At 41.2% G+C, this 25,905-nt stretch overlaps 1 protein-coding gene across 1 annotated transcript; it reads right to left on the bottom strand.

The window, feature by feature from the left end:
- Positions 1-14,626: 14,626 nt before the first annotated feature.
- On the bottom strand, positions 14,627-25,339 carry LOC122564293 (leucine-rich repeat-containing protein 14B-like). The gene is made up of 2 exons (XM_043718967.1): positions 24,171-25,339; positions 14,627-16,580 (listed from the first exon to the last, which is right to left on the bottom strand). Exons 1-2 carry the CDS (start codon positions 25,073-25,075, stop codon positions 15,935-15,937), a joined length of 1,551 nt encoding a protein of 516 aa, XP_043574902.1. The 5' UTR covers positions 25,076-25,339; the 3' UTR covers positions 14,627-15,934.
- Between the last annotated feature and the right edge of the window lie 566 nt (positions 25,340-25,905).

The raw sequence follows: 25,905 nt of genomic DNA, 5'->3' as shown, positions 1-25,905 counted from the left end.
TTAATTCAAAGAGTATGAAGAGAGACTGCCTCTTTGAAGGGCTGCTACCTGTAAAATTGTTTTAATTTGTCTTGATTTAGCTCCATTATTTCAGTTGATTATCGTATAATATTATAAAGAGACACTGCTGGGATGTTTGGTTAGTCGGTCGGAGGGGGAATTGCAATGCTGCTTTCTGTAAGTAAATCAACTATCCAGAACAAGATTCACACCTGGTTTCACTCTCTGGTTTAGGATCCATTTCTTATTGGCAATTCTCTGACTCTGTTATGAGGGAGTTACTTACTGAGTGAAGAAAATCTTTTAGAAGAGACATTAACAAAGGCCTTATCTACTTGTTCATGGAAATGTAAATGAATCTTTGGCACTACCTCATAAAGAGTGGGGGAGTTTTCCCCAGCTTGGCCAGCATTTATGTCTCAAATAACATAATTGGAAAAGTTCCTTAATAATATCACAGAGTGGGATTTTAGCTCAGTCATCCTAAAACTGACCACACTATATGTGGAAAGAAAATATGAGAAAGCAGCGTGAAAAATATCAAAAACATAAAGATCCAACATACCGTTTATTTCAACTCTGCCAATGCTGTTATTGTGGTGATTTTATACTTGGCTGCTTGTGTGGTGTGGACCAGCAATAAAAACAGATCACCGCTCACAGTCTGTGCTGTAAGAACCGCTTCCTTAACATTTGAACCAATCCATTTGTGAATTAATGAATGTGCTATTAAAATAACATTTATTTTGATCACTGTGACATAGGGTATTGGCATGCAGATAGTGCTCCCACACGGTCTAAGCTGCAAAACAAGCTGAACATCAGAGCAACTTACTTAATGGATTACTTTAATACCTTCAGCAATGAAGCAAACAACAGGAGCTTCATTCTGAGATGTAAGGACCAATTGATGTTGAGGGAGTGCAGAGATACTTGGGGCTCACTGTATTTAGTGGGTATTTATTGACCTATCTACTTGCTGAGCATAAGTTGATATCATTCTTCACCTAAGTTATCACTTAAAATTCAAAAATTCAGATATCAAAGGAAGAAATCAATGATTTGGCAGTTGGGATCCCTTCAGCAAATGGAAGTCCACTTTTTGGGCTTTATCTTCATCAGCGAGTTTGTAAACTGAATAATCTGCTCACTCCCACCCTGACCATCTCCTGTCATCCACTCAAGCATCAGACGATCAATTTGGAGCTGACCACAATGAAGACAGCCAATGAGAGATGGAAAGGAGGACTCCCTGCCTAATTTAGGCAAAGCAGTTAAACCGAGAACAGGACATTATTGACTTTAGTGGCCCCCAGTCTCAGAACCTGTGACTATCTTTTAACAAAAAGCTCAAAAACAATTGTAAAATGTGAGCTGGGAGAAATGCACAGGAGCCTTCCACAGCAGATTCTGCAACTACATGAAGCTATGGTTCTAGTGGCAAGCCTTCTCTACCAGACTGGTATTACCTCATTATTAGTGCTGTAATACACATCTAAACATTTGTATATCTGGTGCCTGAAAAATATAACAGGCAATGAAATGTTTCAGATGATCAAGTCAACACCAAACTCAATATCTTGTTCATAAGTCATTTCAGAACAGCGTGTGGGATACCAATTTCTGCGGCTAATTCCTTCTCTGATTTTGGAGAACGGTCTGATTATGTTCTCTTGCTGACCTGATGCCATCAAGCTGATTTTGCATTCAAGTATTGAACAGTGGTGTATAGATGATGTGGAGATGCCGGTGTTGGACTGGGGTTGACAAATTCAGAAGTCACATGACATCAGTTTATAATCCAACTGGTTTATTTAAAATCACAAGTTTTCAGAGTGCTGCTCCTTCATTGGGTGATGTGGTTTAGAGAGACTGGAGAAATGGGTTCACAAGACAAATATCTGAACTGAGGCTATACTTACGAAGAAAAGCTGAACAAGCTGGAGCTCTTTTATCTAGAAATGATAAAAATGATGTGACCTGATTGAAGGTTATGAAATGATTCAATAGAGCAGATGCAGAGAACATATTTCCATTTACAGAGAACTCCACAACTGAGTACTTCTTAATAAGCCTCATCAGGAACTCAGAAGAAACATCTTTACTCAGAGAGTGGTTTGGATATGAAAGTCACTACTTCAAAAATAGTTGAGGCAAATAACCTAAACTGTTTTTGCAAAGGAACTTTCGGCTTATATTCCGTAACATCAGAGTTGTTCAACCCAACCATGGAGAGAATCAACACTGATTATTCCATCCATTATGATCCTTCCCAATGCACAATACATGTTTTTTTCTTGTAAATATATTTATTAGCTTTTTCTTAACTTTACAAACATAAAAAATTATTGAAAAATACAATCAATAGCAAATATACGTATAATAAAAAAAAACACAAATTGCAATACAACTACTGTCTACTAACGACTAACCTACCCTAACCTACCCTGCAAAGCAACAACAGTAAATAAATAACTAATAGATTAAAAAAAAGAAAGAAAAGCAAAAAAAACCAAAAAAAATCACAAAATACAGAACAAAGTTCCCAAACTAAGGAACGAGAGCATTGTATATATATATCCGTATTAACTCAGGAGACCCCCTCCAGGGCCTAGGACTTGACAAACCTAACATCCTGGTTAACCAAACACCCTAGTTAAGATAACTGACAAATCTATATCCAAATAACTCAAGTAGGGCTGCCATGTCTTATAAAAATGGTCTGTTGTGTGGTGCACCATGTTTGTAAAAAAGTCCAAGGGAATGCGCTCCATAATTAATATCTGCCCAGAGGGTTCTCAGATACCCAGTTCATCAGAATATTCTTCCGTGTACAGTATGCAAGAATATTAAATAGTTTTTTCCCATGCCCATCTAAAGATGGTAACTTCGGTAGAGCTAAGAGGAGAGATATTGGGTCTGCTTTGACTTCAGTCCTCAATACCTTCCCTATCTCTCCCGCCACAGCGCTCCAATAAACACGGAGCCTGTGGCATATCCAGAAGCAATGGGTAAGAGTACCTACACTTATTTTACATTTGGGGCACACTGAAGATGCCTTTTTTTTAAACTTCACCAGACGGTCTGGTGCCAGATGAGTCCTGTGCAGACTTTTTAACTGCATAGCACATGTCCTATTACAGATTGAGATCTTTCGAGCATTCTCCCATATGTTCTCCCATGTTTCAGAAGAGATCTCCACTCCTAGCTGTTGCTCCCAGACCTCACATAACCAGTTAATATCCTGCCAGGCCCTGCCACCCAACAGGTGATAGAGGGCACTAACCGAAAGAGTGCTTGTGGAACATTGCAACAGCCTCTCTGTATCAGGCTTATGGGCTTAATGAGAAGCATAGTCGTCTTCTGGATGAAATCCCTAACCTGAAAAAAACGGAAAAGATCTCTGCTGGGTAACTCGTATTTGCGGCTCAGTTGCTCAAAAGACATTATAACCTCCCCCTCAAACAAGTCTCCCAAACTAGAATCCATAACTGTCCTCATCTTATCCATGAACAACAGGTTAATAAGAGGGCACTTTGCTTAGGAAGCTTCAATATCCAGTCATATTGAGTTCGGATCATTACCTACCCAATCGCAGAAAAGGACAGTAGGGAACTCAATTGATACCTCCTGATGTCTGGGAAATCAACTCCTCCCCCTCCTTGAGGCAACTGCAAGTTAGTAAGTTTGATGAGGGGCCGCCCACGATGTCAGACAAAGGAACCAAACCATCCCATAAGCTTCCGCAGCGTTGACATTATAGGGAGCATATACATGGGATAAAGCAAACGAGGAAGAACATTCATCTTTATGAGAGATATTCGGCCCAGCCATGAAATTGGAAGAGCCTCCCATTTCTGGAGATTTCACCTAATATTGTCAAGCAAGTGGCAAAGTTAGTCCGAAATAACAGATCAAACTTGGGGGTAATAAAAGTGTCTAGGTATTGAAACCCTGCCCGTGACCACTTAAAAGGAAATTTAAGACCACCTTCAACTCTGGCACATCCTTAAGGTTCCCCAAAGGCACAGCCTCTGATTTTGCAAAGTTACTCTTATATCCTGAAATAGCCCAAATGAATTGATACATTGTATCAATGGAGTATGGAGGTCATTGGGTTCAATAAAAACAGAAGGACATCATCCTCATACAGTGTAATCTTGTGTGCCCTCGATCCCACTTCCGGAGCGAATGGCCTCTGCCAGCTGCTCTATCACCAATGTAAGCAACAACGGTGAGAGGGGGCAGCCTTGCCGACTTGCCCCTATCAATCCTAATGTTCCCAGACTTCACCCTGTTGGTGATGATCGCGGCCAGAGGGTGGCGATATAAAACCACCACCCACCTAGCAAAGAACCCAGCCAACCCAAACTGTTCTAAGACATAAAATAGATATGGCCATTCCACGCGGTCAAATGCTTTCTCTGCATCTAAGGAAATCACCAATGAAGCAATCATTGCTGACAAACTTGGACCACATTCAGCAACCTTCTAATATTATTAGAGGACCTAGGGCCCCTTATAAAAACTGTCTGGTCCTCTATAACAATATGGGGCAACACCTTTTCTAATCTCAGCACCAGGATCATGGACAGAATCTTGAAATCTGAATTTAATAGAGAGATGGGCCTAGATGAAGCACAATCCTCAGGAACCTTCCCCTTCTTAAGAATTAAGGAAATTTTAGCTTCTCTCAAAGATGGTGGTAGGCATTCACGGTGGTAGGAGTGATTGTACATCTCCAACATCGGCCCTGACAGAATCCCTATAAACTCCGTATAAAACTCACCTGGGAGACCATCAGAGCCAGGCGCTTTCCCACTCTGAAGTTGCCTACCTGCCTCCCGTATTTCCTGAACTGTCAAGGGGACATTAAGGAGAGAGGCCTGTTACAAGGTTACCCCTGGGAGGTCCAGGTTCTTAAAAAAGGCCTCCATTTTAGGCCTCCTGTCCTCGCAACCTTCAGACCAATACAATTTAGAGTAAAAGCTCTGAAAAGCCTCATTAATCTTTCTAACATTGTATGTAAGGACCCCGGAGCTGTCTCTGATTGCAGTAATGGAGTGGGGAGCATGCTTTTTCCTTGTCAGGTATGCTAAATACTTCTCTGGCCTATCCCCATATTCAAACAGCCTTTGTCTAGCAAAAGCAAGTTCTTTCTTTGTGTTTTGTCTAAGTATTGAATTCAAGGCAGCCCAGAGAGTCGTGATCCGCTGTAGCTTAGTCACCGAAGGCCGCGCAAAATGTGCCGCCTCCACGGCTTTCAACCGCGTCTCAAGTAGACGTTGCTGTTCCTCCTTCTGTCATTTCTGGCTAGCCGAATAGGAAATAGCTAATCCCCTAGCAAAGGCCTTAACAGTCTCCCATAGTTGGACTACTAGCCAAGCCTGAGTTGATAGTTTGAAGAATTCTTGAAATTCCTTCAAAAAGTATTCCACAAATTTGGAATCCTTAAGGAGAAAAGGGTCTAAATGCCAGTGCCGCAAACCTAGCCCTTCACTCTTGGCCTTAACCTCCAAATATTCTGTCGCATGATCAGAGATAGCTATATTCCCAATTTTACAACCCAAAATCGAATCTAGAAGGGCCGAGGGAGCCAGAAAGAGGTCAATCCTCATGTGACATTTATGTGGATTTGAAAAAAAGGTGAAGTCCCTGCCGGTAGGGTGAAGACATCTCCAAATATCCACCAGCCCCAAATCCTCACATAAGTCAACCACCTGCTTGGCCTGCAAAGAAATAGTTGGGGGCCCACAAGGCATTCTGTCCACTGTCGGATCCAAAAGACAATTAAAATACCCCCCTATAATAATGTGTCGTGTTCCAAAAGCACTCGACTTAGAGAAAGCACTAATCAAACATTTGAGGGAATGCGCCGGAGGACAGTAGACGTTTAAAATGCCGTATTCCTCCCCATGTATCAGGGGTTTAAGAATCACAAACCGTCCCTGCTCACCTTTCACTTGCTCTAATAATGTGAACGGAAGATTTTTCTGGATAAGTACCGCCACTCCCCTACATTTAGTAGTAGCACAATACATGTTTATCCATCAATTCCATAATCAGCTTAATTTGATTGAGTGCAGTGTTACAGTCAGTCAATAAACAACAGATGCATGCATATTTTTCACCAACTTTTTCTTTCACAACTTCTGAATAACTATAAGTTTTTATTCATAACTTATGTAACCTTTTAAAGCTTAACTTGACTGTAGTGTCTAGATTCTGAGAATTGGGTGAAAATATTGTATATTATGTTAGTTCCAAACTGACTGTAAGATAACATGACTAAAAGATAGTAATGAATAATATTGATCTTGTATTTATGAGAAACTTCTTCATTCAGAGATTGGTGAGAACATGGATCATTCTGCAGAATCTATGTATCATCCCTTCACTTGAATAGTCAGTCATTGTATTGGTACCATCTGGGATAACTTTTGCGAGATATGATGAGGTGCTGTATCATTACAGCATCATATTTCTGTGCCTCTTGTATGAACACCAAAGTCAAGATCTTCCATTCTCCAGTTAGTCAGCAATCAAACCCTGAAAGATGCCGATTGGGGCCTCTCAGAAGTCCTGACTCATTTAACTTGACTTATTGCTTGAGAAGTTTAACCATCCACTGGTCAACCATTGCTGTCTGGAAATCATCTGACAAACTCCCCACTGCTGTTTCAGAATTGTGGGTGTTAGAGAGTTCTAATTTAATACAAAAGTGACCCCTAAAATCACTCTAACCAACCCCATATTCACTCACAGAACCCCCATCCACCCCAACCACACTTCATCACTTAACCTTTATTAACCTTTATTAACTCTGACCTCCCTCCTGTTATCTGATTCACCCTACCCTCTGACACACTTATCTGTCACCCGTAGCCTTTCACCCACTTACCTGCACCTCCATCCCCTCACCCAACTGGTAGTCTACCTATTCACACAACTATCCCATCATCCACTTGCAACCCTACCTATCACCCCTGGTATCCCACCCATTCACTCCTCAGACACCCTATTCCCTCAAGCACCTGGCAGCTTCTTTCCCCCAACCCCCCAACTTAGCTTAGACACCTACTTTGTCTTTGTCTCTGTCAAAGAGATGGTAGGATCTTTAAAACATTTTACTTACTGGAAAATGCAGCTATTGCCAAAGAAGGGGAACTTGGTTTCTGCAAAGATTCCCTTTGTTGCTGTCTGTGTGGTTTGCTAGACTGTGTCTGTTCCATTCTACCCTACGTCGGAAGTCCAGCCAGAAATGTTCTTTTTAAGTAAATAGGCAACTTCTTGCCTGATCTAGATTGGAAATAGTGATTCCAAACCCAGATCAGAAAACTCCGACTGTGCAACTGAATATCCCATTCATCTTCCTTGACCAAATGGACAACTGTACCCAGAAGCGTAGAAGGAAGGAGGAGAAGTTAAAGAAAATGAGAAAATAAAAATAAGTACAGAATTTCAGGATGATTGGGAAAACCTTGAAGGGAAGATGTTTTTCTTTTTGAACAGGCCATTGTACTGAGAAAAACATTTGTTTATCAGTTAACTTAATCTGTTCCCAATCAGCGTTGCTGTGACATCTCTGAACCATGGACCTCATACAGTAAAAATTGTATTGAATAAATTAGGGCAGCTTTACTTAGTCATTAGAAATGTGTCTAATAAAATGAGAGCAGTTTTTTTCAGGAAGGAGTACATTAATAGCCTGAGAAACAAATGTACCATGTAAGTGTGATCTGATAAGAAATATTGTGTAAAGAAATCAGAGTAATGAAGGCCCAAGATTGCACTTGGGAGGTAAGTATTCATTTATTTAAGTCTTCATCATAAGTGACAGTGAACGCTTAACTTCATGGGATACATGAAGAAATAAAATTTGTGGAGTGCCACATGTGGAAGATACCCTGTCCAAGACCTGATTTGGGGAAAATTTGTTCTTTAAATTTTAATACACATACCATCATCAGACTTGCTAAAGCATGAAAATGCAGAGTGAGGAGCAGCTTGTTCCAGGGAGTTAACACACAATGTAACCTTTCTGTTGATCATGAGGGTCCCATATGAAGTGATCTTAGAATAATCACAAGCCCAAAGATCAGTGCATGTGAGATATGTTGGTTAGTCCATTCTCTCTTCAGATCTGATTGACTAGAAAGTGCTCACAACCTTAACTTGCAGTAGAAGATACCCTTGAGGGATTGAATGTTTTTTAGAGCAATTCTACAAGGTAAGGGTGCTCCTTGGCAATTTTTGGTGATCGGATGAATGAAGCACACAATGCGCATATTACTAATAGCTACACATATATATTGATAACTATTACTAATAATAATTATTTGATTCACTTGTAGTAATTTGGAAACTGCTGCATCTCAGGTTTCAAGCTCAGCAGAATGACTGACTAAAAACAAAAAATGCCGGAAATCATAGAGAATTGGGAGAGAGAGCAAGCTAACACTTTGAGTTTAGATGGCTCTAGCTTGCTCTTTCTCCATGGATGCTGTGATTTTCAGTATTTTTTGATTTCAGTACAAATTCCAGCAGCCGCAGTAATTTGCTCTGACTGACTTGTACTTGTTAAATTCTCACACATCTATTTTTATACCATTCTTTCATTCTACATCCAATTATTTGAACCAACTCTAGCTTTAACAAGGGTCACTCTTCAAGCCTTTACTTTGACTGAACCATCAATTAATACATTTAACTGGAGACAGTTATAGGGACATAGGAACAAGTGGTCTTATGGCACAGCAGTAGTGTCCCTACTTCTGAACCAGGAAGCATGCGATCAGGTCCCACTTCTCCAGAGGTGTGTAATACATCTCTGAACAGGTCAGTTAGAGAATATACAGAGGCCTATGTCTCACCTTTGAGCAAGTTATCACTTGCCTCATGTAGACTTGCTGCGAGAGGATCATCAGTTCTTTGAGAGACACTCTTTGGTCAGCCTGAATCTTGCTGATCTTCCAATGCAACAAACTTTCAAAGACCAAGTTCTGCAGATTGGCATATTCCAAGATCAGGGTTTACATTCTAAAAGACCCAATAAAGCTTTCGGTAACTGCTGTAAAGATCCAATCACCAATGGCTGCTGTCTAAGGCTCATCTGCTATTGTATACTTTAGGGTTGGAAATCAATATGTTTACCATTAAATAAACATTTCAAACATGAGGTGAAATCATAAGATTAGAGGGCACAAAGCTGTATTGAGCTAAACTGTTCTGTATACATTATGTAAAGGCAAAAGTGAGGACTGCAGATGCTGGAAACCAGAGTTTAGATCAGAGTAGTGCTGGAAAAGCACAGCAGGTCAGGCAGCATCCAAGGAACGGGAAAATCAATGTTTTGGGCAAAAGCCCTTCATCAGGAATGCATTACGTAAAGCCAACTTTGAACATTTATATAATGCCCATTTTAAAATTTCATAAATAACATATATTTTGGAAGCAAAGTGTGTAATGGAAGCATTTAATCCTAGAACCACAGCTATGTATGGGGCAAGAACAAAGAACACTTGCAACCAAATTCTTAAGAGCTCAACTCATTTCTCTACATTTTTATGTTTCAAGACTTCCAGTAGAAACTCCCTTAGTAGACAGGCTGGGGCTGTTTACCCTGGGGCGTCGGAGGCTGAGGGGTGACCTTATAGAGATTTACAAAATGAGCTCAACTCATTTCTCTACATTTTTATGTTTCAAGACTTCCAGTAGAAACTCCCTTAGTAGACAGGCTGGGGCTGTTTACCTGGGGCGTCGGAGGTTGAGGGGTGACCTTATAGAGATTTACAAAATTATGAGGGGCATGGAGAGGGTAAATAGGCAAAGTCTTTTCCCTGGGGTCGCGGAGTCCAGAACAAGAGGGCATAGATTTAGGGTGAGAGGGGAAAGATATAAAAGAGACCTATGGGGCAACCTTTTCACACAGATGGTGATACGGGTATGGAATGAGCTGCCAGAGGAAGTGGTGGAGGCTGGTACAATTGCAATATTTAATAGGCATTTGAATGGGTATATGAATAGGAAGGGTTTGGAGAGATATGGGCCGGGTGCTGGCAGGTGGGACTAGATTGGGATGGGATATCTGGTCGGCATGGACAGGTTGGACCGAAGGGTCTGTTTCCATGCTGTACATCTCTATGACTCTAATAGGCAAGAGCTAAAAGTGATGAAGCTTAGCCAAAGTGCGGTGACCTTGGTTTTGTGCATGGTTATGCCAACAACCAGGCCAGCAAGTATTGAATGTTGATGCAAGATTAATAAGTCTTCAGCTCACCTTGCTGGTCTGAAATGTCAGACAGCTTCAGTAATAATGACCCAACCTACATCACCGGGTTTGGTGTTCAATGATTAGTTGAAAATGATCCTGTGGGTATCCAAAGCTAAAAGATCCAAACACTCACTTTTATAAACATGTAAAAGATAAGAAAAATAAGAACATTAGGTTAAAAAAAAGAAAATCACTCTTGTCATCTCCACATCCCATACGGAGGATTTGATGATCAATTCCTGGACAGACCCAAGCCAATCCTCCAGGATTGGCTTGGGTCTGTCCAGGAGTTGAACATCAATTTTCAGAATATGGTTATTCCACAACTTGGACAAAAATCAGAGAGACAGTAAAAGTTTCTCTATATTAGATACAAAAGTATTGAACGCAGACAAAAAAGGTCTACATGGCTGACGGTCACGCATCACTCAATTGGATAATGAGTTTGATCATTAGAGACTAAGATGTAGGAGAAGTAGTAGGCCATTTGGCCTATCAATTCTGCTTTCCCATTCAATGAGATTGTGATTGGTTTGATAATCTGTGAATCCATTTTCCTGCCTATCCTCATAAAAATTAATTCCCTTAATTACTGAAAATCTCTCTACCCTCACCCTGGACTATACTCAATGACCCCCTTTACACACTCCAGCTCCAGGAATATTGAGTCAACATGCTAGAAATAGTAGTGGACTGATCCACATTGAAGCCAATGTATTGCTGTAGGTTAATGACAGATCCCATCCACTCTGTAACACATTACTTTAATCCCTTCCAGGCACCATCATTTGCCCCCAATTCTATATTGAGTTGCCCCTTCCATAGTGGTTATTCCCTTTGCATCCCAACAAACCGTCTCCAAATCCACCAATTCTGAGGTTCCTTCCCATTGGACTGGCCCCAGATAATACCTACTTGACTTTTAGACACATCCCAAGGGCTCCCTGTTGCACGCCCCTTAACCAATTTAGACAGACAGCCCCAAACGATGAATGAACAAATCCCTGAGCAATCTCTCCTTAGTGCTCCGAGTGACTTCCCACAATTCTCCAGAATGGACATAGAGCTGGTTCCCTAGATTGTAGAGGTACAGGCCTCTGACCTCACCCAATGATTGACTGACTGGATTAATATCAGAAGCTAGTTGAAACTTTATTGCTGGAACAGCACAGCAGGTCAGGCAGCATCCAGGGAACAGGAGATTCGACGTTTCGGGCACAGGCCCTTCTTCAGGAATCCTGAAGAAGGGCCTGTGCCCGAAACGTCGAATCTCCTGTTCCCTGGATGCTGCCTGACCTGCTGTGCTGTTCCAGCAATAAAGTTTCAACTTTGATCTCCAGCATCTGCAGACCTCACTTTCTCCTCGATAATATCAGAAGCTACCCTTGATAACTTTGCCAGGGCCCCCAACTGCAAAGTGCCTCCATTAATTTGACTTGACTGAGAGTTCCTTAGACTTTGAGGCATGGCCTTGTTTGAGGCACATGCAGTGTCCTTGTGTGTGAGATTAACACAGCAAGGTAACATACAGCAACATGTCCATTCTCGTGGCTGATCATTGCTGGCAAGTGCAACGAGTTGCTTGGTTTTGTGTTTGCACTAAAAGGCAAGGCAAGATAGATGCATGGTGAGCCGGTAACTCTGGACGAGAGGACCAAATGTGAAAAGGCAGGCAAGACCAAGTAGGGATGCAGTGAGCATTGAAGTAGGTGGAAAGTGAACATGAGAGGATCTAGCAGAGACCTTTGAGATGCAGCATGATTGAATGCATAGGATGGGTGCCTGTTCCTGTGCTCAAAGTGTCCTGGCAGCAACTTTCCAATAAAGCGTGCTGGTGTGCTTCAAAGGCAGATTCGTATTGTAAGAGGATCAGGGATAGACCATGAAAATGCTCGGCTGGTATATATCAGATGCCGATGTTGGTGTGCGTATGTGTATGTATGTGTATATATTTTATATATATATAATATATATACACACGCACGCAGCCCATGGAGCTCATAATATCCCATAAATAAAATAAGACATTTTATAGGCTTCCCTCATTTAGTTCCTTTAGTGTTAACTCACTAATGCTGACAGCCTGCAGACAAGTCACATGACGAAGTCTCCAGAAACAAATTTAATCATAGTTTGTAACTCTAACAATTCACAGAAAGAAGTTTTAAAAAACAGCATTGAAAGGAAGAGGACACTGTGTGAAAGGATGTAAGTTTTTAATATCTTGCGCATTCACAACAAACATTGATGATGCATACACTTTTCATGGTGCTCTGTTCACCTAGGCAATGAGAGGAAATAGCTTGCTTTTAAAAGATAAAACTCACAGTGCAGCTTCATGTCTGTTTTTGAAGTCCTCTGATGGTCAAGTGTCAGCTACACTTCAGAAACAGTTTGAAAGCATTTTGTTTTCATACTCAGCTGACAGGAACTGGGCTTTATTATTCAAAAAGCCTTTGTATGCACAAAGGAACTACAGATTGTGCCGTTGCTTGCTCATTTTTGCAGTCATTCTCCAGCACAAATGATACATCAGCATGGTTTGGCATAGATTAGGTTGCCAACTCCAACTAACTGAAACCGTTGAGATTTCACATCATGGCCTTATTAAAATGAACCGTGTTTTCCCATTTCTGATTGTTTTGCAGCTAATTAACAGAAGTGTTTCAAGAGAATTATACATCATTGGAGGGATGGTGATTGCACTGGAGAAGGTACAGAGGGGATTTTCCAAGATGTCGCCTAGGCTGGTGAGTTTTAGTTATGAGGAGCGATTGGACAGACCGGGCTTGTTTTCCTTGGGTCAATGGAGACTGAAGGGGACATGATTGAGATGTGTAATATTATGAGGGGCACAGAAAGGATAGACAGGAAGGAACATCTCCCCTTAGTGGAGGAATCAATGACCGGGGACATAGATGTAAGGTGAAGGGCAAGAGGTTTGGAGTGGATGTGAGGAAAACATTTTTCACCCAGAGGGTGGTGGAAATCTAGAACTCAACATCTATAAAGGAGCTAGAGGCAGAAGCTCTCATAGCATTTGAGAAGCATTAAGATGTGCACTTGAGATGTCAAGGCACACAAGGTTATGAACCAAAATGGCATTAGAAAATTAGGTTGTTGGTTTTGACTGATGCAGACTCAATGAGCTGAAGGGCCTTTCACTGTGCTGGAGGTATCTATGACTCTATGCTTAAATGCAAAATGTTTTTAATGCCCTTATGCATGAACAAGTTGCCTCTTAGGTCCCTTTTAAATCTTTCCCCTCTCACCTTATAGCTATGCCCCTAGTTCTGGACTCACCCACCCCAGGGAAAAGTACTTTGGCTATTCATACCTATCCATGCCCCTCATGATTTTATAAACCTCTATAAGGTCACCCCTCTGCCTCCAATGTTCCAGGACAAACAGCCCTAGCCTATTCAGCCTTTTCCTCTAACTGAAACTCTCCAAACCTGCAACATTTTTTGTAATTATCTCTCTGCCTCATTTAATCCTTTCACTTGTTATTCAACTGTTGTCTCTTTACTCACACTGTCTGAAATTCTTGATGACCTGCAGAGACCTATTATTCGCCCTGTTGACACTCTGCTCACACCATTTGTATGATCTTTTGATCCTCTGCCCATTACTCTCTCCGCCTATAATTTCTGTGCCTGTGTGTTCCTCTCTCATTTCACCTGCAATGTTCTGAAAACTTCTGATTTCAAATAAACCTGTTGGACTATAACCCAGTGTCATCTGACTTCTGACCTTTTGGAAATCTAAATACACTGCGTATACTGATCCACACTTTATCCACCTTACTTGTTATATCCTTAAAGAACTTCAATAAATTGTTCAAACCCAATTTCCATTCATAATGCCACACTGACTGTACTTAATAGTATTATGATTTTCTAAATGTTAGCCTAATGAACATATCATTGCTTTCTGTCCCCCTTCTTTCTTGAATACAGGCGTTACATTTGTTCTTTTCCAGTCCACTGGAACCTTTCCAGAATCTGGGGAATTTTGGAAGACTACACCCAATGCATCCATTATCTCTGCAGCCATTTCCTATAATGTAGGTCATCAAGACTAGACTTGTCAGCCTTTAGTCTAGCAGTTTCCCTAATAGTTTTTTTTCCCCTAACAATAATGATTGTTTTAAGTTCCTTCTTAAGGTTTGCTATACACAGGATGTTTTTAGTGCCCTCTACCGTAAACACAGAGACAAAATGCTTATTCAAAGACTTTGTCTTTTCATTGTTTCCCATAATTATTTCCCTAGTCTGACCTTAGAGTCATAAAGTTATGGAGTAATACAACATGGAAACAGATCCTTCGGCCCAACTTATCCATGCTGACCAGGTATCCTAAATTGAACTAGTCCCATTTGCCTGTGTTTGGCCCATATCCCTCTAAATCTTTCCTATTCATGAACCATTTCTAAATGATAATACACACTTTAACTATTCTCTTTCGTTTTTATGCAGTTGTAGAAAGCCAATTGTTTGATGTTACATTTCTTAATAGATTACCTTCATAATTTAATTTCTTCCTCCTAATTATGATTATTTCTTATCCTTTGCTGACTTTTATGAATTCTTTCAATTCTTCTAGCTGGCTCCAAATTGTCACAGCAATGTGTTTTTTTTTATTTGACAGCATCTCAAACTTTCTTAACTAGCAGTGGATAATTCATCCTTCTCAATTACCCTTCTTTTTAAATGAAAGATAACTATTTTGAGAGCAAAGCAAGATTTCCTTAAAGGCCTACCACTGCTTAGCTACCACCTTACCTGTTAATCCATTCTCCCTGTCCACTGTAGGCAATTCTGTCTTCTTATTTTTGTAATTGCTTTTATTTAAGTTTAACACCTTGGTTTTAGGCTCAGAGTTCTCACCCTCAAGATGATTGTAAAATTTGCTCATGTTATGATCACTTTTCACTCAAGGACCCTTTATCATAAGATCATTGATTACTACTGTGTCGCTATGTAATACCAGTAGCCTTTCCCGGTTTCAGATGTATTGTTCGAAACAACTATCCCAAATATGCTTGATGAATTAACCTTGAAAATGACAATTTGAAAATTCCATTGTGAAATCTGTACAAATATTGAAAATGTCCATAATTATTGGACCAAATGTTAACCAGAACAGGATGTATAACCCAGCTACTCTTTTTGAAAAGTCTTGTGGATCTTTTATACCCATCCAAGTGAATACAGTGATGGCATTGACCAATTAAGCATTATTAGGTCTTGAGCATGAAATGACATCTTACATGGAATGTCATTGAATACTTAGTCCATGGTGACAAGGGTAAAGTGCTATGAAAATCTTGAGAACAAGAAATGAAAGGTAAATCAGTTAGGTAATTGCAAAATTACACTTATGTCTCACTGATCTTTCAACAACTTTCCGAATTATTGCTGTCATCCAGTCCTCAATAGCTCTTACTTCTGCTCTTTCCCTATAGCTGTGTAAATTTTACTTGCCTAGATATACATCCAATTTCCTTTTGAAGGTAATCGCCTAATCTGCCTCTACCACCCATTTATGGCAGTGCGTTTCAGATTTTAACAACTCAGTGCAAAACTATTCTATTCCTTGGTTATATTGCATAAAATTATAATCATCATGTTTTACCACTCTTTTTTTTTGCATAATGTGCTAATCCACTTGTTTCAAAGCAGTTAAAAGATTGGAAATAGCATCCGTGAATGACTGAAGCAATACAACACTAAGTTCATTACACGTCTCTTGAATGTTGGAATCAAAACTACCAAAAAGTGGAGTTGATGCAACAATATCATATCGATTGGCCTGGGACAATATCATCATTAATTCTTGGTTAATCTCTGCAAACCGTTCCCTATCATATTTCACCAGATTCTCATCAGTCAGTGGGTAAGTGAAAGTTGGTGGGTAACAGTCTTTTGGAACCGGAAATTCAACTTTACAAAGCAAGGGCAGCACAGTAAACAGTTGGAAGAGGCGGCGAAGGGATCTCGAAGTGAGTGGATTCCCCAGGAAGCTGAAAAGTGTCAACTTTTTGCAGGGCTCTAAGGCTAACAGTAACAAGTTGACATGCTCATCGCTGATGTTGCATTCCTCTAGAGTCAGGCTCCTCAGAGTGCGGGATGCACGACCAAGTAACTTGAAGAAAGTTGATGGGAATAGGTCAGCGACACTGTGCCCACTTAGGTCCAGCACTTCCAGGTATTCAGCATGCAGGCTGTTGGCCAGGTAGGCCATATCAGCATGATTCAGGCAGCAACTGGACACATTTAAGGAGTGCAGAGGAGTTTTCAAAGGGCTGGAGAGACACAAGGTTAGAAGAGAGAACACAATTACAATTCAAATCAATAAAAAAGAAAGGTGCTGCATTAATGCAGCATCTTTTACAACCCCAAGGCATGGTACAATGCTTTAGAATCCCAAAAGTATTTTATGAAGTGCAGTTACTGTGTCATCTTAGAAATGTAGCAGCCAATTCCAGCACAGGCTTGAAAGGTTAGATGGTCCATTCCTGTTCTCATGCACAGCAAGATCCCATAAACTGCTCTGTGAGCATAGCAAAATAATCTGAATTTTTTTCGATGAGGGGAAAAGTATTTGTCAGGTATGCCAGTTATATCTCACTTGCTCTTCCACAAAATAGTGCCCCATAAAACTTTACGTCAAGCTGAGAGGACAGAAAGGGTCTCAGCTTAATGCTTCATTTGAAAGACTATATCTCCGGTAATGTAGCACTCTCTCAGTTATGCAATTGGATGGCAGCCTTGCTGAGCTTACTTAAGCCCTAGAGTGGGATTTGAACACACAGCTTTCTCAGATGAGAATACTACCTGCTGAACTATAGTGTCGTCATCTTCTTATCACATTCTTATGATACCCCCAGGTTCTTAAGTGTCAATTGATTATTTTTCGAAGCATGGTCATTGTTATAAAGTAGGAAATATGACAGCCAAATTGCCTACAGAAAGCTCCTACAAATAGTGATAAGATAAGTGGCTAAATAATTAATTATTTATTTAAGCTGGTCAAGAGATAAATGTTGCAGAAGACAACAGAAATGGTGATGACATGTCATCATCGACCAGAAAGATTAACTCAGTTTCTGTCCAATAGTGCTGCCTGCACTGTATAATAATATTTCCAGTCCTCCTGCTTTGTTTCAGATTGTCAGCTTCCATAATATTCTGTTTTTTTTTAATCAGAACTTCCATGCTTTTCTTCAAAATAGTGCCATGGGATTTTTATTGCCCGCCTGAGACAGCACGCCAAACCTTGGTTGAAAAGTTTTATTTCACTTTACAGACAGTACATTCATAACTTTAATCCATCTAAATCTTTGCAAATAATCTCAAAATGTTTGGCCTGCCCTGCTTTTTTCAATATGGCATGGTGTCAATTTTTGTCTGATTATATACTCCTGAGAAGTGCCTTCAGGTATTTTATTATACTGAAGTATAAATGGAAGTAGTTATTGTTGAGCATTGCCAATAATTTCTCTTCCATTCTAGCCAAGATTGGCTGCTGCAAGGAGCACTTAGAGGTAAAAGAAAAGTCTAATCCAGACAACCTGTCATTGTCAAATTATAGACTTTAGCCGATGCGATTCACTCCGATGGATACTGCACAGACTATGGGCCATGACAACATTCCAGCAGTAGTACTGAAGGCTTGTGCTCCCGAATGGCAAGTTCCCCTCTAAGCCATTCACCTTTCCAACTTGGAAATATATCACCATTTCTTCACTAACATTGGGTCAAAGTCTGGAATTCTTTCCCTCATGGCATTGTGGGTCAACCCACAGCAGGTGGACAGCAGTGGTTCAAGAAGGCAACTCACCATCATCTTCTGAAGGACAACTAGGAATGGGCAATAAATGCTGTCCAGCCAGTAATGCACATATCTCACAAATGAATAATAATAAAAGGAAGCATGTGCTTGGTGTTTTTCATGGAATGTGGGCATTGACAGCTGGGCTGGCATTTATTGCCTATCCCAAATTGCCCTTCAGAAGGTGATGCAGCCCATTTGGTGTCAGTTGACCCACAATGCCATTAGGGAGGGAATTCCAGGATTTTGAATCAACTGAAGAAGTGACGATTTATTTCCCAGTCAGAAGGGTAGGTGGTTTGAAGGGGAACTTGCAGTTGGTGATGTTCCCATGTCTCTGCCACTTTAGTTCTTCGAGATAAATGTGATTGTAGTTTTGGTGAGGTGATGCACTTTGGGAAGAGTAACAGGAAGGCAGAGTACTGGGTCAATGGAAAGATTCTTGGTATCTTGAATGTGCAGAGGGATCTTGGAGTCCATGTGCATAGATCTCTGAAAGTTGCCACTCAGGTGGATAGTGCGGTTAAGAAGGCATACGGTGTGTTAGGTTTCATTGGTAGAGGGATTGAGTTCCGGAACCACGATATCATGCTGGTGCAGCCGCCCTTGGAATATTGTGTACAGTTCTGGTTGCCCCATTACAGGAAGGATGTGGAAGCATTGGAAAAGGTGCAGAGGAGATTTACCAGGATGTTGACTGGTCTGGAGGGAAGGTCTTATGAGGAAAAGCTGAGAGACTTGGATCTGTTCTCATAGGAAAGAAGAAGGCTAAGGGCGGGATTTGATAGAGACATACAAGATGATCAGAGGATTAGATAGGATAGACAGTGAAAGACTTTTTCCTAGGATAATGACGTCAGCTTGTACGAGAGGGCAAAACTACAAATTGAGGGATGATGGATTTAAGTCAGATGTCAGAGGTAGGTTCTTTATGCAGAGAGTGGTATGGGCGTGGAATGCCCTACCTGCTAATGTAGTCAACTCAGCCACATTAGGGAGATTTAAATAATCTTTAGGTAAGCACATGGGATGATTTTGGGATAGTGTAGGGGGACGAGCTGAGAATAGTTCACAGGTCGGCGCACCACCAAGGGCTGAAGGGCCTGTTCTGCGCTGTATTGTTCTATGTTCTGTGTTCTATGGCAGGTGCTGTCTAAGAAGCTGTGGTGAATTTATACAGTGCATCTTGCAGACTGCAGCTGAAATAACTGCACAGAGGTCGGTATCCCATCACCAAATCAGCCTCTATTTCCACGTGGAGAGTCCTTGATACTGATTTAGCTCCCTCCGAGCCAGCTCAGAGTGAACGGAATCTCTGACACTCCTGTTTATATCTGTCAGACAGTGTTTCCTGGCTGGACCTGATTAACAGCCCCAATCAGGGAACTCATATTCTATGTGGTCCACCTGGCTGGCCCCGTTACAATCACTGCAGGACCCACTGCTTCTACTGAGCATTGCTGGAGGAAGAAATTGAATGCTAATGGATGTGGTGCCAATCAGGTGGACTTTGTCCTGTGTGGTGTTAAGCTTCTTAAATTGGTGCAGCTGCACGCATCCAGGCAAGTGAGGGCTATTTAATCACATTCCTAACTTGTGCCTTGCGGGTGGTGGACAGGCTTTGTTGAATCTGAAAGTTAGTTACTCATGCAGAATTCCTAGCCTCTGTTGGAAATTTGTCCTAGTTTTTGTAGCCACTGTATTTATGTGGCAAGGCCAATTAGTTTCTGGTCAATGGTAACTCCCAGCCTCTGGCTAGTGTGTGTTCAGTGATGGCAATGTCATTGAATGTCAAGGGGTGATGTTTAGATTCTCTCTCGTTGAATATGTTTATGAGCTGGCACTGTCTGATATGAATGTTTCTTGCTACTTATCAGTCTAAGCCCAGATGTTGTCCAGGTCTTCAGACATTTGGATACTGCTTCGGTATGTGAGGAGTTGTGATTGATGCTGAAGATTGTGCAATCAGTGAACATTCCCACTTCTGACCTAATGATGGAAGAAAGATGATTGGTGAAGCAATTTTGTGATAGTCTTCCCCTGAAGACATCCAAGAAGCCAGATATAAAGGTTATGACTTTTTAAACCAGCTGTCTTGATCCTTGTGGTTAACCAGAATTCCTTGCATGAAACCTGGTATCAAATATCTACCACAATGAGACTCTGGCCTGGGAGTTCAAACTTTTGCTAAGGCTTGGTAATTTCAAAGCTGACAAGCCGGCATTCAGAGAGAAAGGAGGAGTCCACTGTGGCATGGTGTTCTGTGCAGAAATTACAGCCCCATAGTTACCCGAATGGAACCGGTGAAAACCAGCATCTATGCATTTGTGGTTCCAACTACGATGCAACATCAAATGGTTTATGTCTCAATGACCACTGAAATGTGCACAGCTTCCACTGACAGCCTGAGTACTGCAGTGGAAGTGCAGATTGAACTCAAGCAGTACCACCAGCTGTCATACAAGCTCAGACTGCTGCGATCGTGGCTCTATACGCTAGCGTTCAAAGGCATTTGCAGTATATCCCAGCAGCCCAGCAATCTGCACTCTACTGGATTACAAAGCTTGCTTGAGGCACGACCCTAAGCGACTGGTAGCTGCTCACTGAAACTGTTCCCTCTCTGGCTGACAGTGCTCGTGCTCCCACTTCTGCTGCTCTGTGCATGACCTTGCTATTGTCTGTCAGCCGACCAACTCAGACTGTTACACACCTGCCAAGATGGTGCAGTCTGCAGCCAAGCTATTTTGGCTTGAGTTTGTCCTCCAAGGCCATCTGCATCTCTCCCACTCAATGTCAGCCACCTTCCAACAGCATGGTATATCCAATGAGAAACCATTGTGGAGCAGCACTAGAACATAGAACATAGAACATAGAACACAGAACAATACAACACAGAACAGGTCCTTGAGCCCTCAATGTTGCGCCGACCTGTGAACGATTCTCAGCTCGTCCCCCTACACTACCCCAAAATCATCCATGTGCTTATCTAAGGATTGTGTAAATCTCCCTAATGTAGCTGAGTTGACTACATTAGCAGGTAGGGCATTCCACGCCCTTACCACTCTCTGCGTAAAGAACAGGTAACAATGCACAGCAGACAAACACTAGGGGATACACAATGGTATTTGGTTTAAAGTTTGATACATGGTTTCATTTATAAATTTAAATAGAACTGTTTCTTTTATATTTAACTTTCATTAGCGAGTTTTTCGAAGATTTGTAACTCAGGTTGAGGTTTTGGATGTAGGTTTGCTCGCTGAGCTGGAAGGCTCTTTCCAGACGTTTTGTCACCCTACTAGGTAACATCTTCAGTGGGCCTCAGGTGAAACACTGCTTAAAATTCCTGCTTTCTATTCATATGTTTGGGTTTCTTTGGGTTGGTGATGTCACTTCCTGTGGTGATATTATTTCTTGAAATCACTTCCGGTTCCTTTTCTCAGGGGGGTGGTCGATGGGATCTAACTTGATGTGTTTGTAAATAGAGTTCTGGTTAGAACACCATGCTTCTAGGAATTCTCGTACGTGTCTTTGTTTGGCTTGTCCTAGGATGGATGTGTTGTCCCAGTTGAAGTGGTGTCCTTCCTCATCCATATGTGAGGATACTAATGAGAACTTTCATTTAACTTTCATTTTTGCATTGTGACTCAATGGATGTTGTGATGATCAGTACTGGACTGAAAATCCTGTTGGTAATAATGTACCATAGAAATATTATGGCACAAAAAAAGGCCATTCAGCCCATCATGTGTGCACCAGTGGAGGAAACTAGCTACCCATTCTAATGTCACTTTCCATAAGAGGGCATAAACAGTCCATATGAATGGAGGGCACACAGCAGCCTTTTAAAGATGGAGCAGGTGCAAGGAAATCTTTTGCAAGTGATCTGAGTGACAAGTTATTCTGGGAATGACACCTGATGGGATGAGGCTAGAATTAGTCATGAAATAGAGCATGGGGACGAGCTGAGATAGTTAATATGACAAGTTGGATCAGGATACTGTGAAATAACTCACTAGGTCTCTTAGAAAAGAACTTAGAAAGTCGTTGGTTCAGCAACTTTGTTCAAGAAGGATAATAGAGATTTTCTGCAGTATCTAAAATTCACGTCACTTGTCAAGGATCAATAATGCTGGCATCAGGACAAGACATAATGATAGAAAAAAGAACAAGTGCGTATATCATTCCCTTTCTGCTTTTAGGTATCCTCAATAACTTCAGAGCCAATGATATTTACAATGATGTCACAGTTCTAATATAAGAAACATAGCTGTCAGTTTGTAAACAGCATTGTAATAATGACCAGATCATTTGCTTTTTGATGCTACCTGAGGAATAAATAATTATAAGCAAATTATAAATAATAATAAATAATTATCCCTCCTTTTTTTATTGAAATAGTACCATGGGACATGTCTGAGAGAGCAGACAGGGACTTGATTTGGCATTTCACTTGAAAAATGAAGCTTCTGACAGATTAGATTCCCTACTGTGTGGAAACAGGCCCTTTGGCCCAACAAGTCCATACTGACCCTCTGAAGAGAAACCCACCCAGATACATTTCCCTCTGACTAATGCACTAACACTGTGCGTAATTTAGCATGACCAATTCACCTGACCTGCACAGAGGAAACCAGAGCACCCAGAGGAAACCCGCACAGCCACGGGGAGAATGTGCAAACTCCACACAGACAGTCGTCTGAGGCTGGAATCTAACCTGGGTTCCTGGCGCTGCGAGGCAGCAGTGCTAACCATTGAGCCACTGTGCCGCCCCTGTGAGGCACTCCCTTGGCACTGCCCTGGGGAATTCACTTGGAGGTTTTACTCAGGTGTCTGCTATGGGTTTGCAATCATCACCCTTCTGCCTCAGTACAACCCATTGAGCCAGAATTGACAACTATGTAGCCCTCAAAGGAGGTGTGACCATTAAATCAATATACATTAATGTAATTCAAACATTATTTTAATATCAAGAGCTCTCGTTTTTATTTCCTACATGATCAGCAGGAAGATGTAATTGAAGTAAAATTAATATTATATTGTTCTATTGGACTTTATAGTAGAAATATTGGAAGTGTGCACCAATGTACGTTATTGCATATACAGTACAATAAAATATAAAAATTACTGGTGGTACTATCATCAGTTAAACTGGTTTAGCAGTGAATGTGTTTTTCAGAATAGTAAAGGGAAAACTTGAAATGAGGCCCAAAATCCCTGAGTCACAAATGGTCATGAGTGTGACGATAAAACTGTTGGAAATTGCACCAGCGTATAAAGGTTTCAACCAGTATAATGCCAGTTAGTCCATCAAATTTTCCTGTCACTCATGATAGCCAATGCATCAAGTAAAATTTTCCTATTCCCTATTATTCTGCAGCCATGTAATTTCCTGGGACAGATGCAGAACGGACAAAGAATAGAATAGAATCCATACAATGTAGATGCAGGCCATTCAGCACATCAAGTCCACACCAACCCTCCAAAGAGCATCCCACCCACCAACCCTGTAATCCTACATGGCCAATCCACCTAACCTGCACATCTTTAGACTGTGGGAGGAAACAAAGCACCTGGAGGAAACCCACATAGACATGGGGAAAATGTGCAAACTCCACACAGTCACCTGAGGCTGGAATCAAACCTGGTTCCCGCCTCTATGAGGCAGCAGTGCTAACCACTGCGCCACCATGCCGCCCAGAAGGAAAATGATATTACAGAAAATTCATCTTTGGCCTCTCTCAGACGATCATAACAGATATTTTGAATGGAATGATTGTTGTTTAATTTAGGTGGCTCAAAGCTATGCAGAGAAATCTCATCAGTTTCACTGTGTGTAAAAAAATTTTAATAACAAAAGTCTTAGTCAATGCTATAAAATGTCTACTTCATTCTTATATTTTCAGCTTCCAAAAGCTTCTAGCAGTCAGCTGCAGCTTGTTTACATATCCTGCAGTTCACATCCAGACTTAACTGATCAAAAGCAATGGACATAAGAGACACATATTTCATCAAAGGTAGAACGATTGAACAATTGAATACTATAAGGGCCATCTGACCCTACCTGAGTATTTTACGTATTCGACCAGTGAGAGTGGAAAAAGCCAAGTTCAGTTCTGCAAGAAAGTTCAGTTCACTTAACCTCTCTCCAATTTTCACAAGCAGAGATTCATCTCCTTGTGTCATTCTGCGTACGTCAAAGGTCCTTGCTGGGAGTGTCAGTGACCTAAGCAATGGGAGTGGCACTTCACTCAAGAGGAAGTCAAAATGCTCCATTTCCATACGAATGTTGTGGACCAACTCTAATTTCTGCAGAGTCTCAGACTTAACCAGCTTGATAATATAAAACAACTTCCTCAATGCCAGGCTGTCAGCTCTGAATTCAACACATCTGATCTTCAGTGGGCACTGCCCCCTCAGCAACAAAGCCTCCACCACTACTTCATAGCTCCGCTGTGTCACAAACATGCTCATGAAGACCTCAACTGAGATGTCAGCTACCAAATCTTCCAGTTCACGGGCTTGTATCTCCACAAGCAAATCAAAACAGGTCCTTGCCATCAATTCAGTTCTCCCCCACCTCCCCAGAGCCTTTCCACAATCACAAGCCTGAAATTCAATATCATTGAGTCCCGTTAGGTCGACCACTTTGAGTCTCTTCGCATATGTGGCTGAACTATTCAGAACGTAGTCTTTCAGCCCTGTTAAACATGCTTGTAGACAAATTTGACATGTCCTGTTGCAGAGATCCTTCTCACAGTCCGCTGTCTTCCCCAAGAGTTTTGAGATATTGAATTCTGCCAATGGCCAGTTTTCCACCAAGTCGTGGAGCACTGTGGCCTGCTCCTGTAAATAGCTCGCTTTGAAGAGCAGAGGGTACAAGTTTTGTGTTACATGAACAATGCTTCTCTGAGCAACCTGGGCATCTGATACCAAGGCCTGGGCACTAATGAATCGTAAAGTCTTCATTATTTCCCGTTTCTGTTTGCTTTGCTCCTTTCAGTTTGTAATCCAAGGTAACCCACTGCGACCTGAGAAACGGAATGACTTGTCCACATTCTGTGTCGTGTATTTTTAGCAGCAGCTGCACAGTATCAGCTGCTCGGTCCGAGATGGGAATCATCCATGTCACGTGCACTAGCACATATTTATTTTTAATAATAACTGACTGCAGTGGTCAGAGAAAGTGCAACACTATTACAACTGTGACTATATTCTGTGATATTATCTAATGGGGAGCCACATCTATTAAATGAAGTGAAGATATTCTGTTGACTTGCTCAACATTGGTGCTGGTGTTCACAGTAGAGTACATCAGGTTTTCTGTTTAGGCATTCATATTGATCTCTGAATAATTCTGAATGTTGTGTTACAACCACAGATTGCATTTATATAGCATCCCTGTTGTGGAAAATATTCTGAAGTGCTTCATAGACATGGAATTGAAACAAAAACCCTATGCCAAATGAGCTACTAGGAGATCCAATCAATAACCCAATCAATAACTACAATATGACGTTAAAGGAGAACAGGGTTGTGGAGATTTGAAGAAATTTAATAAGGGAATTGCGAGGCACAAAGCCGTGGCTGCTGATGACTTAATATCTCATTCTGTTGTAGTCAAATGTTTTTCTTTCAGTCACTCAAACGTTCCCTCTCCTGAAGCTGCTGACTCATGTGGGATAAACTTTCCAGTATCTGTTGGTCTATTATAGATAACTTTTCCCAAGCGTGTTCATTCATTCTGGTGCTCCTTTCCTCAAATGCCTGTGTATCACAAGTGACACTACCATTGCAAT

The sequence above is a fragment of the Chiloscyllium plagiosum genome, chromosome 29 (assembly GCF_004010195.1).
Source record: "Chiloscyllium plagiosum isolate BGI_BamShark_2017 chromosome 29, ASM401019v2, whole genome shotgun sequence".
In the NCBI taxonomy this organism is placed as follows: domain Eukaryota; kingdom Metazoa; phylum Chordata; class Chondrichthyes; order Orectolobiformes; family Hemiscylliidae; genus Chiloscyllium; species Chiloscyllium plagiosum.
Note: the sequence above shows the minus strand (reverse complement) of the source record. Positions and strands in the feature narration are given on the sequence as shown.